Consider the following 17,884-nt stretch of genomic DNA (forward strand, 5'->3'; position numbering starts at 1 on the left):
GAATTATCTGCATTTGAATTGTAATGTGTTCATGCAACACATTACACTTACTTACAGTTGGTGTGTGTTGTTGTTCTCTGCAGATCAGCCGCTTGGAGGAAACGTGGACGACTCTACGAAGGAACTACACACAGACCGCCATCGGCTACGAGAAAACTCTCAAACCTTTCTACAAGAATCTGTATGAAGGCACAGGTACTGAACACAAACAGGTTTTGAGTTTCTAAAACTATCAGTATAAAGTACAAACACGTCACAATTGGGGCCTTTAAGATCTCCACTACAGTTTATGAGTTCCCTACCAGAGAGTAAATGAACCGTCGCCATGTTGAGAGCCGTGTGGAAGCAATCACTCAATCATAGATATGCTCTGACTTCTCGTCCTCCTCCTGCAGCTTGCTCCCCTCCGGTGGTCTGCGTCCCCCTGCTGCTGCCCCTCCTCACTTTGATGGAGCGTCCGTCAACCACGCCTGAGGGGGCGGAGCTCTGGGAGACCAGCGACCAGGGCTGCGACATCATGCTGCGCCACCTGGAGGCCGCACGCGACGTCGCGCACAACGCACACAGCTACACGACCAACACGCAGAAGATCTTACAAGGTAAAAAAGCAGAAAATGCGCAAAGTTATACGCAAAGACACGCATGCATATAATTGTCGTTTAATAATACACAGAAGATACGACATAATAGTTGTTATGTCCTCAGGGTTCTCGTACGATGAAGACCTGCTGGAGGTGTTTAAAACAGACTTTCAGCTGCGGCTGCTGTGGGGAAGTCGTGGAGCTTCAGTCAACCAATCAGATCGCTTCAACAAATTCAACCTCATCCTCACTGCGTTGTCACGGAAACTGGAGCCCCCGGCCAAAACACAGACCTTAATCTGACTTCAGGAGAACATCAGGTGGATCGGAAACGATCCGCGACGAAGGAAAGACGAATAAACTGTAATGAGGTGGAAGGTTTATAGCGACAGAAATCAAACTTCACAGTAATCAGCTGTTCACAATCTTCTTATTTCTCCAGATTAACGACGGTTTAATATTTCACAAGACGAGTCCGTCATTCTGCTCTCCAGTATAACGTCGTTCCAGGGCTCAAGAGCATCAATGTCCATCCAGTAGAACTTGAAGTTAAAAAGAATAAAAGTTTATTATTTAGAATGCACATTATAAGAGTCTCTGCACAATTCACAGATTATTATAGAACATCAGACTCACAACTACGAGGCTCCACGTGTGAAAGTACACACACATACAGGCAGAATCTAAAAGAAACAAGATTGAGATGATGATTACGTTTTGCTGGGATCAGGAGATGCAGTATCTACAGGTTACTTCGTCCCATATTTTGGTGACAGAAATCCTCCAAAAAGTACCGTTTGGTCACAGCTAAACTTTAACAATGACCGTTTAAGGGGAGTGGCTGTTATTAGTGTGAGAACAGAGCAGACAAGAGAGGCTCAAAGGGAGACGTTGGTCATGAAATTGTGCTTTTTCCTGAACAGGTGTTTTATTTTGACTCTGACATTCCAGTTAATGGAGAACAAAGTTCTACGTTGAGACTAAAAGAGAAAAAACATTAAATTAGCTCTACATCTTGTGACGAGAACATTACAAATAACATGTACCCTTAAAGGCGTGAATGTACTATGTATTTAATCCTGGTAATTCAGCGTTATAATACAAACCAAGGCAATAGTTTTATAAACTGAGGAAGGAAATGTGTCTTCAAAGTCGACGTCTCTGTTTATTATCTGGATATATATAGTGTATTTAAGAGTTAAAATTAGATTGCTGGCTGCATTTATCTCTTTGTGACCTTTGATACAAAAATAAATAGTTATATATATATATATATATACACAGTGACATATTAATTTAATATTAATAGCAAGGTTTTTTCCCCAAAATCATCAGATCACAAAGACAAACTCCAGTAAACAGTATTTACAGACAGTAGGAGCAGAACATCTGATTTGTAGCAGCAACACTTCCTGTACATGTGTAAATGTAGCTCGAGGATGATAATATTTTTGTTTCTGCATAAACGTGAATGAAATGACAAGTTGGTTAACATGTGATACTAAAGTTGTACATATTTGAAATATTAGCATGTTAATAATAGACTGTACATATTTTCTGTAGATGACTGACTGAAAAAAATAGAAGTTGATTTTAATGTTTTTATTATTCTGAACTACTGTGGTGAGAATTAATAAATACGGTGTACGATCTAATGGCTTTAAATGAATTCACATCTTAGTTGAAAACTTTGACGACATGTTTGAAGGCTGTGTGTTTAATAACTAATGCAGTAGACATAGTATTTAATTTCTGCCAGATGTTGCCCTTGATTTCACATAAAGTATTAAAGTAAAGGTCTAACGGGTCCCATCTGGCAGAGTTCTCATCACTTCTGCTTCCTGCACCGATCAAATGTCACAGAAAACAAATCCACTTGTCAATGCTGTTTATTATTATTAGACAATATCTTGGAAGAAGAGAGAAAAAAAAACGTTTTGCTCACAAAGTGTCTGACAACATTTAAAGTAAAAAGATGTGCACAATATGGAAAGATAAGTACTGCCATTGGTTATTACAACATGGTAAAAACACTTTTACATGGATGAATATCCTGCAGAATCACCTTGTACCTGCCGCTGTTTTCATTCACTGGGATTGGATGTCGATGCCGAGTTGAACAGTACGTAACCCGTGAGTTTCCACAGGACACGCGTGATGATCGGAGTTTAAAAACGAGAGGACTGTAGCGGAAGACGTCAGGGTTTATTGTTTTCTGGGTGGTGAACGGCACCACGCTCACAGTAGCTTGGCGGACCTCATATTCAACATCTTGAAGCTGCTTTAGTATTGAGTGTTTTTGCATAATATTTAGAAATACAGCACAGTGGCTATTATAATACTTAGCTAACAGTTTTTATATGTATATTAATGGTAAAAAAAAAAGAACTGTTAATGGGACTTTTGGCGAATTTGGTCATTGTAAAGCTGCTGCGTAGTCCTGCCATTATGTATGCTTTGATTAAAGCTACAGTACACTCCAAACGTGTCTAATGAGCCAACCTAAAGAAGGAAAGCTGGGAATCTAATTACACATTTGGAGTGTACGGTCTGTTTAAGAGTTGCAAGAATCTTCACAGCAACATCAACACTAATTTAGCAGGAAAGAGGTCACCGTCTTCACATCAGAGGACCCTCATCTACACCACGGACCTGTTCTATGTCTGAGTGCACATTTAGAACTACAAGCAAGGTTCTGGTTTTAGTGCTGAAACTGGTGCTATTTGCTTTTCTTTTTTTCTATTAGTCATTTAGCAAAAACAAAAACAAATCTCAAATAAGCTGCCCTTAACTGTTTTAACAATATGAATTGAATATGCTTTGAGTTTTGGACTTTTTGATGAACGAAACCAACACTGGAAGACATCGCCTTGGGCTGTTAAAACCTTTGATAGGCATTATCTACTATTTCATTTTACATTTTATAGACTAAACAATTACAAATAAGAAATCAAGAATGAAAAACAATTAGTTGCAGCCCTAATTGCTTTAAAAAATGTTTTTGATTGTATTAACACTCGAACAAAAACAAATCTAATATGCAACACTGAACTGCACACATCTTATAGTTTAGTTCTCAAAAAAAAATCACCTCATTTCAATTTGATTTTAAGAATCACAAGCAGGCTAGCAGCTGCAGCTAACCATGAAACCAGATGTGTAGAAAAGACAAAGCATTGACACCACTCTCATGTCTGTACTGCACCGGCTAGCTTAGCTTAGCATAACAACTGGAAACAAGAGTCCTTTGTTTAATCCGTACAACATGTGAAAAAAAGGCAAATTTCTCTCAATGTTTAATTATTTGTCCGATGCAAAAGCGATCACAGGTCGGAGAGCAAAATGTGGAGAAGCGTGACCATAGTTCAAGTAACAACACCGACGGAATCATTCTGTACATTTCACAGCTTCATCGAAGAAACACAGACTACAACTGTTTAGATCTACGAGCAGCGAATCATTGGTGGCATTCTTGTCTTAAATAGCATCAAAGGGAAGTCAAACTTTACTTCAGGTGTGCAGTTTTGTTAGTCTCTTGAAAAAAAAAAAACAATACAGTGAAGGGTTAAAAAAAAAAAAAAACGATCACCAGAGAGACCAATGAGTTCAAGGAATCTAGAAAAATCATGCAAAACAGAAGTCGGTCATTGCTCGCCAAGAGTTACAAAAGGAGTATAAAAAGCATCAGGGAGAGAAAGAACTAGAGTCGTTTCCGTTTCTCGCTGCTACACAGTGGTCATTCATAAAGTTCACACCTCAACACAGACCCTCATTCATCTATTCACTCATTTCATCAGATTCAAACGCTGTGGTACTTCAGGGCAAAGTGCATCAGTTCAATTCAAACCGTGTCGTCTCTCGTGAAGAGTGTCAATCAAACAAACCTAAAAACAATCCGCATGGAAACACATTCAGCATGACATTAAAAAGATGTTAATATGTACAAATCATTCAACGGTGGAAACGTCACGCATGTAGCAGTCCACACATGTACACACGTTTACATATTAGTGGGTATGGAGAGCCAAACAGACACGTGTTGACTTCCGTAAACATGCATACATGTTGTTGATACACGTGTGTCGTCACATTCACAAACAAACAACTGATTAAAATTGGAAAAACGTTTTTTTTTAATGGAGATGCACTTGAGAGTCCCCAGGGAGGCTGAGCCCAGGTGGCTGATGGGAGATGTAGTCAGGCAGAAAGGGCAGACATCCTGTGTGGAATAATCCCTCCACAGTAAAACAACCAGGGGTTTTAAGGCAGAGTCTCTCTGACTCCAAAGACACCGGAGCTCCTCCTCGTGTTTTGGTGTAATTTAAAAGCGGCGCAGTCCGGCTCGTGCTGAGCTGAGGTTTGGTGAGGGAAGGCTCCCACCTGCTGGTCAACTGGTGGTGTTACAACTCGGGTAGAAAAGAGAGGAAATGTGGGAAAAAAAGAAAGAAAGAGGGGTAGAGGGGTCCTGTTTTCACCTGATAGTCCTATCTGTCTCAGGAGTAACTGAGTAACAATAAACGCACAAACATAAATCATTCTCATGCTTCCATTAAAATATGAGGATGACGCAGCATTCAACACACGACCCAGCCAATGCACACACACACACACACACACACACACACACACACACACACACACACGTAAAGTTGCAGTTAAAGGCACAGATAAAAACGCCCGATCATGTTTGGGACACATGCGACTGTATGAGGGTGAAGGCAGGCATGAGGAGCAGAGTGGCTCAGGCAGGCAGGCAGGCAGACATCACCAACAGAGCACAGATGATGATGACATTAATGAGTGCAGCACTGACATAGTTAGTGGCAGCAAATACTAATGTAAGCAAAACAAAGGTGCTAAACCCTGACAGTCTGAACTTCAAGTCAATTGATTTCCTCTCATGAGCAGTTGGACTAACAGTTGTACATGCTGGGAGTCTGACTCAGAGAATGCTAAAAATGCTAAAAACATGCTAACAAAAGAAGCTTTCCCTCCAAAACTTTGACAGCTTCTACAGAAGAGACCATTAGCCACGCCCCAATTAGTGAGGTCACAGCAGGTGCTGTCAAAAAGAAACAGAAGCTCCATCGTTTAAGACCCTTAAAGACCAGGAAGCAGCACGTTTCAGCTTGTGTTGTATTTAAACTAAATGTGAAGCTTTTGCTGCATGAAGAAAAAGTTTAGAAACTCTTGCAGGTCAGGGAGGGACTTCTCTAATGGCCGACCCTTTAGAAGCGATATTAGCGCCTCTTCTTTGGATTAATCTACTCTTCTACTTACGACCCTCCCTTCTTCCTCTATTAACACAGAAAGCTTTGCCGATTATGGATATGTGAGCATGCAGACATGCAAACCTGCCTCCACGTTAGCGCTCCCTTTCCCTCACTGCCTCTCTCTTGCCCCTCGTTACTCTCTACCACCACCACCACCACTAATCAGCAATCAGCGCGAGCCCTCCACCAGCCAATCAAATCGCCCGGCCACCCTGCAGCCCTCAGGAACCTGCAGTCACATGGAGGAGAGAGGGAGTTACTACAAGACACACACGGTGCTGCAGTCATCTCTCACACACACAGACACACAAACATAAGTGAGCTTTAAGAAGGAGCTTTGTGTGTTTCAACAGATTAAACTTTAACAAAATCGTTTATTTGGGGAGACTGCCAATTTACTGTTTTTTGTTTTTTTTAAAGGTTAGTCTTCTGATTTCCCGTAAGAGTCGAGTCAATTCATAGGAAACTGAATAAAAAGACAGACGGGAGGAAATGGAGGAGAGGAGGGAACACAGTGAGCAAAAAGAAAATAGATTTAAGAGTGGAGGAAGAGGAGAAGATGAGGTAAGACATGGATAGGAGGAGGGAGATGAGGGGATAGAAGGGAAGAGGTCAGGGAGGAAGAAGTACAGGGGGAAGGAGGGAAGGATCGATGGGACTATTTGGCAGCCTCCCCTTTAGACCAGTTATTGTGTAAGCAGTGATTACGTGATGATGACGGTCTCACAGTAGTTGGGTGCCAGGATTCTGCACCCTTGTTTGTCCTACAAGGTGTTGGCTGCAATAATAACCCTTTAAAACAGGACTATGTTGAGCTGTCGAGCTGAGGATTATGCCATCATGGATACCAATGAGTGACGGTCAGAGCGGTTTTTAATCAGTGACTCAAACAATGACCAAGAACAGGCGGCTTATGAGCGCACGATAACATGAAATACATGATTCGTCAGAGACAAGTATAAGAATTATTGTTCCAGCTTCTTATAACTGAAGTGAAACCATTGTCTCACTGCACACTTCCTGACTTCATCTCTTAACTGGAGGTTTCTAAATGTATTCGTATTGTTTACCATAAAAAACAAAACCAACAATGGATTGATCCTAATTATTATCTGTGTATATCTGAGTGGGAGCCTGAGGGGATCACCAGATAATTAAAGAGATAAGAAAGAAAACTTATTTAGGCTTTTTTGCTAATGAAATACTGGACACTTCTCTTCCTCCTCAGGCATCTAATGCCTTCAATAAAACAGTCTCGTCGCGTCTACACAAACGACATAACCTGTCGAACAACATGAAACAAACAGATTTGGTCTTCAGTGGTTTAAATGTCTATCAATTCTCTTGTAATGCGATTTCTCTTCTTCCATTTGTACCTATTGTACTGATGACTTTCTCCACAGAGAGAAAACACACATTCATAATTATTCTGAGGACATTTGTAGTTTAAATATGATAGCAAAATCAATTTCAAAACCTTTATTTCCATATTTTGCCATTGCAATATACAGTAAAGAGTTCAGCAGTCGTTAGAGAAGTTGTCTGCTGTAGTGAGTGCTGAGACATTTTTAAAAATGAAACTATTTATTTGTGAATAAATAAAGATTTGCGTCTGCAGTAGGAACCAATGGGCTTGGGGTGGGAAACGTAACACATTGCTGGTTTTGGTCTTTAAGTGGGATTTGTTGGCAATAATTAAAATGAAGGAATAACGGCAGCCTCGTCCGTTAAAACTTCCAGCTCTGCTCTGACAGGACACACGACATCATGAAGACTGTAATTCCCCCTTTAGTGTGATGGCACAGGTCTCTCTCACACACACACACACACACACACACACACACACACACACACACACACACACACACACACACACACACACACACACACACACACACACACACACACACACACACACACACACACACACACACACACACACACACACACACACACACACACACACACACACACACACACACACACAAACACAATCAGACCGAAATAAAAACAGATAAAATCAAAACATGAATCTAAAGAGCGTAAAATCCGTTTTAAATCTCTCCAGTTTAAAAAAAAGAAACATAGAAAATAATTAAAAATAAATTGTTTCTAATATATTACATAAAACTTAAAACACTTTGATCGATAAGAAGTGGTGTAGCCTCGACAAGAGGCTCAAAACAGCAGTGTGGACATCTTTAACACACACACAGAGAGAAATCATGTACAACATACAAATCCCTCTAAACACCATCAAATAGGTTTTGCAATGTTTGTCTCTGTCAGACACTCACCTCTGGAACATCAGTGCCACAGATATGAAGAGGAGGACGAATGATTACAGGGTTAGAGGGATACAGAGAGACGGGATGGAAATCAGAAAACAGATGAATGTCCATGCAGGTGTCGAGATGCTGTCGGTTTGTTTTTTTTTCCTTTTGTAGTGTTATTTGGAGGAAGAGAAAGCAGGGAGGATGGTGAGGACGACAGACAGGATGAGAGGACAGACCACAGTGTTAGCTTCAGATGTAGGTGACGGCACCTTTGCTGTTTTTCTCCATGGTGATCTCTACGTAGGAAGTGGGCACGTAGCCCTCCTCTCCGCCCTGCTTCCTCGCCCTCGTCCAGCCGTCGCCTTTGTCCTCCTCGATGATGTACAGCACCTGCAGTGGAAGATGAACAGGTTGTTTTTAAGCGAACGTAATGAGTGTCTGGATAACTGGTTATTTAAAAAAAAAGGTACCAAACGAGCCTTACCTCGTCTTCTGCCATCACCAGCGTGCCCTCGTTCTGACCTGAGAGTCAAACAAACCATAGTGTCATTAAACACACACACCAGCGTTAGCTTTTTGTGAATTTAGGTTTTATGTTGGCACACATATTCGCATTATACCTTGCACACATCTGAAGTTTCACAGCTGCTAACATTTGGAAGCTAGTAGCCAAAGTAAGTTTGCCTGTTGAGCTCTTTTCTTACTTTACACGGCCAACTTAACACTTTCAGCTGTTTGTCCTCACCATCGAAGGAGTAGAGCGCTTTGCAGTGTCCGATGACGGGCAGCGGGTCGTCGTCGTCAAATTCGTCATCGAACTCGTGCAGGTCGGGGTTCGGTTGTCCGGGCTTCGGAGGACTGGTGCGCTGTTGAGGCGCGTGATGCTCCTGACTGGTGTCGTCTGTATAGCTGCCCTCGGGACTGACGGGGGAAACAGGCAGCAGGGCTGAGCTTGGTGTTTGCATGATTAACAAAAGATCCCTTCTTCATATTCCCGTGACGAAAAAATTTCAACTTTCTGAGAATAAATCCTGAGTAAGCTGCACCACTGGATTTATAAATGAAGATGGTAGCTTTCATATGTTGTGGATGTTTTACCTCCATTCAATGTGGAATTCCAACACATTCAACAATGACATGCAGAACTGCTAGCAATGCTTAATTTCAATGGGTCTGTAATTTAATTTTTTATATGTTTAGCGGACCTGCTGCGCACTTTTTATTTTAATTACTTAAATGGAAGAATACCAAATTACACTATTCTTTATTGGAAGCTGTTTAGGACATTATTCCAAAATGAAGCACTCCAAAAGTCAAGAATTCTTGTTTGAATTATTTGTTCAATGGTGCCATAAACAAACAAATACAGAAGAAGAAGACGAAGCATAATCTAAAGCCAGCGAGTGTGATTTTGTGTTTTTAAATAAACATTGTAACAATAGTTTGTAGAGACATAACTTCATGGTACATACTACTTACTGAATAGATTCACTTTTGATTTAGGAAGCTAAGCTTACTCTGAATCTCATATGAATCATTCATAAATACCTAATGCTTAAATGTTTGCCCTGAACATGCATTTAGTGTTTACCTCTCTCTGCCTTGAGGAGTGTGATGGTGGTTGTCGGCGCTGTGTCTTCGGTCTCCTCTGGAGCTCTGCTTTCCCTCCACCTCAGACAACCAAGTCTGTCACCAAAGAGGGAGAGAGGAGGCTTCTGTTAATACCACAAGTAGTACATGATCGACTCCGCCATCATCCACACGGAGCATCTCTTTACGTAGGTGACCCACTAATCAAAGACTTGAGACCAAACTGAACTGAAACCGTCTCACCTCTGAAGCATCTTTTCTTCTTTTACAGTCAGGTAATCTTGGCTCTATTTACGTCTAAACCTTCTTCCTTTCTTACCTCATTTTTGTGGATTTCCGAGCGCAGCTTCTCCATGTTGCATATGGTCTCTGATATCTTGGGCTGCAGGCTAATGGGATCTCCCATCTGTGGATTCTTCTCGTACACATCCTTCATCTTGTTCAGGGCATCTCTGAAAGACACAGAACAAACATGCACTGGGGCTGATGGGATGGACTAATGATAACAGGCAGTTCATGGGTCAAAGTGAGGAACAACATAAGCACATCCACGGTGGGTTTATTGTCCTGGATGCGTGTTGATGGGTGAGAATAAAGGGTGAGGCCCAACCTTTGATCTATCTCTTTCTGGAGCTCTTTGCTGAGTTCGTCGATCCTCTGCTGCAGCCTCTTCCTCCTCTGCTCGGGAGGCAAGTGGCTGAAATCCTCCAGAGATGGGGCCTGGTGGTTTAAAAAAGAAAAAGACAAACAAACATCTTAAACTACACACCAACTCATGATGAAGTCAGTAATGTGGAGGAATGATCCTGGGCACAACAGAGGGAATAAAGATGGATCTATAGGTTTCTCTATACTTCTGTTGAGCCCAGCTGCCTCCACTAAACACACTTTCCACAGAACAAGACGAGAAAATCAGCAGCCTGGAGCGGCATGTCGTCGTTGCACTCAAAATGAACTTCAATGAAGGAATAGTTAATAAAAGGCAGATAATCACTTTATCGAAAATCAACTGCAAAATCTAAATCTTAAAATGTCAGACAGTAAACCTGACTGATGCACCAAACCTCTCAAGACATGGTGGAGTTGAAAGTTAATTTGTGACCTCGGAGAGACAGATGGAAAAAAAACTAATTTACAATCAATAATCTGGGCTGAATAACAATTCACATTTAGATTTGTGTTCTTCCTTGTTGCTTTCTAATTACAATTATTTAGCTTCTGAAGTTGCCCGAGTTGCCTTCTGGGTAAACTGTACAGTAAGGGACATTAAATGGAGAAAAATGGACTAAAACCGAGGAACTGTAATTGGATTTATGTGGGTGTAATGTTATATAAGGCAGGACATCTATTTTAACTAGGGACGGAGACGTTACTATCACTAAAGGGTTTATATATATATATATATATATATATATATATATATAGGACACTATGGGAAGCGAGGACACATGCACGAACACCAACACTGCTGGGCCTTCTCATAACTACTCTACACACACACACACTTACCATCTTGACTGACCACTGACGCATTAACAGTTACAATAGAAAGAGAAACAACACGGGATGCTGGTTAGATGTCAGTATGTCACACAGCCACCAACAAGCTGGTCAGCATGAAAACCAGTCACATCGATACGAGTTCCCAGAAGTGCATCATTGCACACCAGGGGGTAGTATGATTGTTATCTTTACTAAATAACAATTTATTACATATGAACTACTGATTATTAATGCTAGCCTGCTGGTGTGCAATGATTCAGCAAAGAGGGAGGTTTTCTTTTGCAGGGAGGCAGCACTTATTCATTTATCTAATCTCTTTACAAAAAAAAAAAACACTTTAAATTACTAAGAGGCTTTTAGTGAAAGTAAAATGGTGACTGATCATTGGGAGAAAAAAAACCTATTAAATAACAAGTTCTTATAAAACGTATCAAATCCTCTTCCTTACTGGAAAACACCTCTCTAAATGAGATAATATTCAATAAGCACGAGGTATAGTCGTCACGCTGACCGGCAGCCAGCAGATGCTCCTGACAGAGCTGTCGGGAGCATCAACCAATCAAGCGAGGGCTTGGCACCGACGCCAGGTGTTATTCTCAAGTTTGTTAAAACAGTCTGAAAGCAGAAAGTTCTGCTTCAGAACATACGGACACTAAGAGCAGAACCACTCCAACACACAGATCACTGCAAACACGGGCCCACAGCAGAGAAACACACCTGATGTTAGAAACACACCTTTTCAGTCCCCCAGTTTCCCCACACAACACTGCAACCACAGCGTTACAAACAACCCTGCAAATACCTTAAAACACACACACACACACACACACACACACACACACCAATGATCACCAAGGATCCTCCATCTTGTGACTGAAGCAAAAATCTGTTCATGATGAAAGGAGAGAGCAGCGCACAAAAGAAATAAGAGGGAATAAGAACGGGAAGGTGAGCAAGAGAAACAACCCAACAGAGACAAAGAGAGGAAAGAAATGAGTGAGAGAAACAACATGGTGTCTGCAGGTTTCACTGACTTCAAATTAAAGGTTACATTTTAAAAATGTGAATCAAATCAGACTTATGAGAGCAGAAAAACAGCTCCCGAAGAAAACACATTTATGAAATCTAAAAACTGGCTTTGAGATTAAAAATAATCCGTTTAAAGTCAACATGTTTTCTTGCAGACACCCTGTAGAAGAAATGTAAAAAAAACTAAAATCATATCAACCTCTCAATCAAACACACTGGAACACTACTTCCTGTCTCACCACTCTCGTCAGGCCCTTCCGATTCTGGGGGATTCTGGGTACTGTAGTCTTTATCTCAGACAGATAGTGGCCCACTAAGTCAGTTCTGAACCGGGATGGAGGAAAAATGTTGGGGGCCGACCGGGGTCGGGAGGAGGAGGAGGATGATGATGGTGAGGATGAGGAGGATGGTGGAGGAGGAGGAAGGGAGGAAGGGGACTGGTGGGGGGGGAGCAGGAAGAGAGGACAAAGCCAGAGGTCAGGACGACATTCTTCATCATCAAAGCATTCAGGTTTAAATGGAGATTATTCACAGATTCCCACCGAGTCATGAAAGAGTCAGAAGCATGACTCGTGTTTGATTTATGTGTGTGTAGCCACTGAGAATTCATTAAAAACAGATTTTCTCAAACAGCATCTTAGTGTGAGTGACGGGATCCTACATGAACATAGTATTACCTGACACAGTTAGATCAGTTTAAGTTATTTTACATGAGATATTGATATATTTATGTTTTTGTCATTGGTTGGGAGAGGGCGGGGTTCTGTTGAAAAAGGTGATGTCACATTCTTCTACATACCAATCAGGATTGAGCAATATTTTAATCAATAACACATAGTTCATGAGTAAAAAGTGAATATACATATATATATTAACTTTAATGGTACCTTATTTAGTCATGAATATTTCATTTTACGGAGGAAAAACCTACTTGTTGAAAAATGTAACTGACCCAAACACACAAACGCACACCCTATCCATCACACAAGTCTCCTGATACCGCGAGGCAGCTGATGACGGCGACATGAACCAACAGCGGAGACAATGATTAACCAACATGGTCTTTATGGAGAGGGGCAAGGTCCAAGAAGTGTATCGGGGGAACAGATTTGAGAGTATCGTTGCAAACATGCTGGAAAGGTGACAAAAACCTTCAACTCGGGACAAGATGAGAGAACAACTGAGGAGCAGAGAGAGTCGTAAAACATGAGAGCTGAGCATGTGACCTGCAGCACAACGCTCATATTCAGCTGCAGGGTCGTGAACTATTACTGTGGCGTCGAGTCTAATGAGTCTGTGAGGAACAAGTGAACATGGTGCTTTCTCACATTGCACTACTAGCCAGTGGATCATCAACCAGTTGGTCAAATCTATATCTGGAGAGCATTTTTCTGATGACATTGGCTGTAAAAGGGTCGACTGTCCATAGGAAGGACAACATATGACATCTGCACCCAAATATAAATATTAATGATTCAGTTCTATGAGAATGATTTGTTTCTCCAGTTTGTCTCATATCTTCAGTTAAAAAAAGGTTTCTTAACCCTCCTGTTATGTTGCGGGTCAAATTGACCCGTTTCAAAGTTTGAAAATCTAGAAAAAATATTTACAATTTTTTTTTCTGTATGAAACTTCTTCTGCTTGCCTTAATTAGGGTAATCTACGTGAAAAAAAATAAATAAAAAATATCATGTATTTGCAACCCCCCCCTGCAGGTTTATATAACAGAGATGATGTTCGGGGTCAATTTGACCCGGCAGTGAAGTGGAGGCTATAAGGGATCAGAGGGGTCAAGTTTAGACCATTTCTTTCTTTGAAAATGTGAGACAAAGTATCTCTTACTCCTCCCAACATGTTTCACCCGATTTCACACACACACACACACACACACACACACACACACACACACACACACACACACACCCACACACACACACCCACACACACACACCCACACACACACACACACACACACACACACACACACACACACACACACACACACACACACACACACACACACACACCGCACCTGTGCGAGAAAGGAAAGGGAAACCTTTTTTTTTCTCGCGGGAAAACTCCACCCACACTTAGCAGGAGAGGGGAGAAACATACGAAAGGGTTGCTTGGGAGTCCTACCCAATCATGTATTTGCAACCCCCCCTGCATGTTTATATAACAGAGATGATGTTCAGGTCAATTTGACCCGGCAGTGAAGTGGAGGCTATAAGGGGTCAGAGGGGTCAAGTTTAGACCATTTCTTTCTTTGAAAATGTGAGACAAAGTATCTCTTACTCCTCCCAACATGTTTCACCCCATTTCACACACACACACACACACACACACACACACACACACACACACACACACACACACACACACACACACACACACACACACACACACACACACACACACACACACACACACACACACACACACACACACCTCGTTCATTGTGTTGATATCTTGTTCATTTTTGTAAATGTGTGTTTCTTAACACTATAAATAAACATAAATACAGTTTACTTTCAATACAAATCCTTATGACTCATTTGGCTTGATTTTGAGTGAGCGGGTCAATATGACCCTGAACAGCAGAGGTGTCTCTTCTCCATTTATCTACATCACCCCATGAAAAAAAGAAAGTTTCAAAATGTAAAAAAAATTTAGAAGAAAATACATATTATGGTAGACTAATGCAATTTACATCTAGGTTTTTCCAATGTACCTAAAAAATTGTTTTAACATGTATTTTTCATTAAAACGAGTGAGTTACCCTCATTGAACTATGATCTATGGAGGGGGGAATAACTCCATTCCACTAAAAACTGATTGAATTGTTAGTAAGGGTGTTGGTGATGAGGTACAAACTATATTTATTAGGATTTTTTGGTTTCTGACAACTTTTGGATGGTTAAACCTGCACCGGGTCATATTGACCCGCGAACATCATGGCTGTACCTAAAAAACGAACATAACAGGAGGGTTAAAGCATTAAAATAGACCAGAGAACAACTCCCACTTGCTTCCAAAGGAATTTGACCCGTTTCCTTCTCTCTTCTTGAAAACAGCAAGTAGAAACAAAGTGGAATATGGTGAATCATGTCACTAGTATGAAGGGTTGAAGCTCAATTTGACAAATCTAACCACTCCGATTGTTCCTAATCATTCCTTCATCTTCTCAGCTAGAACATAATGCTGTTAGTCGAGATGACGAAGCGTTAGCGTCGACTTTCAAGTCAAAGTTGTATTTTCTGCCGCTTCATTGGATCAAAATGCAACAACAACCCAAACACGACGATCACCCTTCAACCCTCGTACCTTAGGTTTCTTCCCAAACAGCCACAGCTTGTTCTTGGTTTTGCTCATTGGGTGTTTTGGGTCGGGTCGTGACCCGGGGGCCCCATCTCTGTCTCGGTCTCGGTCTCTGTCTCGGTCTCCTTTGGGTGTGTTGCTGATTGCACCATCGGATCCGGTTCTGCTCAGATTCTGACTGAAGTCCTCAAAGGGGAAGTCGGTTGGAGGTTCAAAGCCCGACTTAAACGACTCCACGACAATGACTGAATCCTGGGAAGAAGGGATGATAGAAACAGATGAGTGGTGGGAGACAAAAAGGGATTTTTCCCTCGCCTTTCTTTCATCCGTCCTCCACTGCACTACATACCTTTCGCATATCGACAGCTTTGGCAGCAGAAACCATTCCTTCTAGACATTTGGAGACGATAGGAAGGACTCTCCGCTCTGCCTCAGCGAAGCTCCGGTACGTCTCTCCGAGCTTCACCGTTCGACGTTCGTCCATGTCCTGCAAATTCTGTAACGGGGAGCAGAGGAATTGGAATAAAAAACACTATTAACAAAGTGCTCGTCCCGACACTTCAACAAAGCAGTTAACGGCCAGTCAAGAGTAAGCAGATCCTTTCCCTGGGCAGCACTGATACCAAGTCAGTTTATTAGTAATGGTTTACATGAGACAAGCTGCTAAATTAAACAGTTAATGGGGCACTTAAGCAGGGCGCCACACTTCCTCTAAACACGATAGTTGGTGTGTTAGTGACAAGCTGATTTCAAACATTGAAAATAGGTCAAATGTGAGTGTTTCTGTGCTGCTGGTGTTCTTTAGAAAATATACAACAAAGGCAAACAAACTTTTTATTTAAAAAGGTAATTCTGCGGTCTATTATTCGGGTTGTGTAAGAAAAAGAACGGTATCACATATTGTCGAATATTTACTTAGTTTTGTTCACTGAATTGTGGTCCAATTTTGGTTCAGACTGTATTTCAAATCCCTACAAGACAAACTCGCGTCCATGGATGTGAAGCTACAGTCCATCGTGCTCGCTTTACCTTGAAGATGTGCGGTATGGCGTTGTTGAAATGTTTCCACTGCTCTGCGTTGAAGTTCTGCAGCTGAGCGGCGTACTCGTTCTTGCTCTCATCAGCCATGTGAGTGCGCAGGTAGAACTGGGCTTTGGCCTGAACGATTACATAAAAACACAAACAACAGGAGCGTTAGCTGAAGCCTCAACAACCTCTCGTGTGTCCGACACGACCACGCGGGGAAAGTGCACGGGTAATGGTACTTAGAGACATTCTGAACCCAACGGTACGAATAAATGCATTTCGTTTCCGTTTGTCAGCAGGATTACGGAAAAACTACCGGCCCGATCGTCATGAAACTCGGTGGCAGGGTGCATTGTGGGCAGAGGAAAGACCCATTTAATTTTGGAGCATATCCCAATCACAGGGCGTATTATCTTTCACTTTTGTTAACATTGCGAAATAGGGCTCCGAGTGCCCTTCTAGTTTCCATAGTGTTCAGTTAAGAAGAGTTTTTAGACAGTACCTCATCTCAAAACAAGGCTTAGTGGGCAGCGCTTTACCCTCTATTTGGAAAGGTTTATTTTCCTTCAAGCTTGAACTTAATCCACCTAGTCTAATTATACAGTAAGTGTGGAGGGAAAAGGGAGCTACAGTGTAATTTCATAGGCATCAATTATACACTACTAACTTTAAGGAAAACTAAATATGAGACAAAGTTATTCGGTTATTTAATTGCTGAAATTTCACTGTCGAAAGACGACAGAAGTGCGTTTTAATCCCCGTTAAGAAGTTAGCTACGGCTCATCCAATAGTTTGGGTCATGTGCCCGCTGTAGACTGAAAGTAAACATGCTGGTATTTTCACTGACGGAAAAAGAAAGGAGAAGCTGGCTCAACGACAAACTACCTATTTATTGCAGTAATGTGGAAGGTGGGAACTTCCTACCTTCTCCACCTCTGATTTGGTGGCGTTGATGTCATTGTCTAACCGGTCGTAGGTAATCTGGGATTTCTCTGCTTCTTTACACTCTCTCTCAAACTTCCTTTTACTCTGAAAAAAAAAGACACAGAGACAGAAAAAGAAAGGTGGCATAATGTTAGACATATCAAGAAACACAAAGAATTACAATGCACCGTCTCTCTTTGTGGTCACGCATGCCTCAGGGAATAAAACGAAAAGAAATGTGAATGAGAGCTTTTAAAGCGGGAGAGAGAGAGATGAATCAGGCAGAGAGAGATAGTTTACTTCCTGCCAGCCCATCTGGGTCACATTAGTAGTGAAGGAAACACAGCGAATAGCTGAGACATTA

At 41.6% G+C, this 17,884-nt stretch overlaps 2 protein-coding genes across 7 annotated transcripts in view; one reads left to right on the forward strand and one right to left on the reverse strand.

Annotated features, from left to right (window-relative positions):
• Positions 1 to 2,236, forward strand: part of bcar3 (BCAR3 adaptor protein, NSP family member) — a 52,600-nt gene extending 50,364 nt beyond the window's left edge. For all 3 annotated transcript variants that reach the window (XM_079158225.1, XM_079158224.1, XM_079158226.1), the window contains 3 exons: positions 84 to 195; positions 396 to 599; positions 706 to 2,236. In XM_079158225.1, coding sequence (XP_079014351.1) covers positions 84 to 195; positions 396 to 599; positions 706 to 884 — 495 coding nt within the window. In that variant the 3' untranslated portion in view covers positions 885 to 2,236. The remainder of the gene's footprint in view (positions 1 to 83; positions 196 to 395; positions 600 to 705) is intronic.
• A 260-nt stretch (positions 2,237 to 2,496) lies between these two features.
• Positions 2,497 to 17,884, reverse strand: part of fnbp1l (formin binding protein 1-like) — a 34,415-nt gene continuing 19,027 nt past the window's right edge. Inside the window, exons 6-17 of one of the 4 annotated variants that reach the window (XR_013767052.1) lie at positions 17,521 to 17,625; positions 16,600 to 16,728; positions 15,920 to 16,066; positions 15,577 to 15,822; positions 12,492 to 12,689; positions 10,331 to 10,440; positions 10,040 to 10,172; positions 9,722 to 9,816; positions 8,876 to 9,051; positions 8,615 to 8,652; positions 8,152 to 8,520; positions 2,497 to 6,083 (exon numbers count right to left, since the gene is read on the reverse strand). Coding sequence is in view for 3 of the 4 variants with exons in the window: in XM_079157641.1 (XP_079013767.1) it covers positions 8,380 to 8,520; positions 8,615 to 8,652; positions 8,876 to 9,051; positions 9,722 to 9,816; positions 10,040 to 10,172; positions 10,331 to 10,440; positions 12,492 to 12,689; positions 15,577 to 15,822; positions 15,920 to 16,066; positions 16,600 to 16,728; positions 17,521 to 17,625 (1,518 nt within the window). In the remaining variant the exon portion in view is untranslated. Of the gene's footprint in view, positions 8,521 to 8,614; positions 8,653 to 8,875; positions 9,052 to 9,721; positions 9,817 to 10,039; positions 10,173 to 10,330; positions 10,441 to 12,491; positions 12,690 to 15,576; positions 15,823 to 15,919; positions 16,067 to 16,599; positions 16,729 to 17,520; positions 17,626 to 17,884 lie in introns of all 4 variants that reach the window. The other 3 variants (XM_079157642.1, XM_079157641.1, XM_079157643.1) reach the window with 3 other exon arrangements.

Source organism: Pholis gunnellus, assembly GCF_910591455.1.
Source record: "Pholis gunnellus genome assembly, chromosome: 4".
In the NCBI taxonomy this organism is placed as follows: Eukaryota; Metazoa; Chordata; class Actinopteri; order Perciformes; family Pholidae; genus Pholis; species Pholis gunnellus.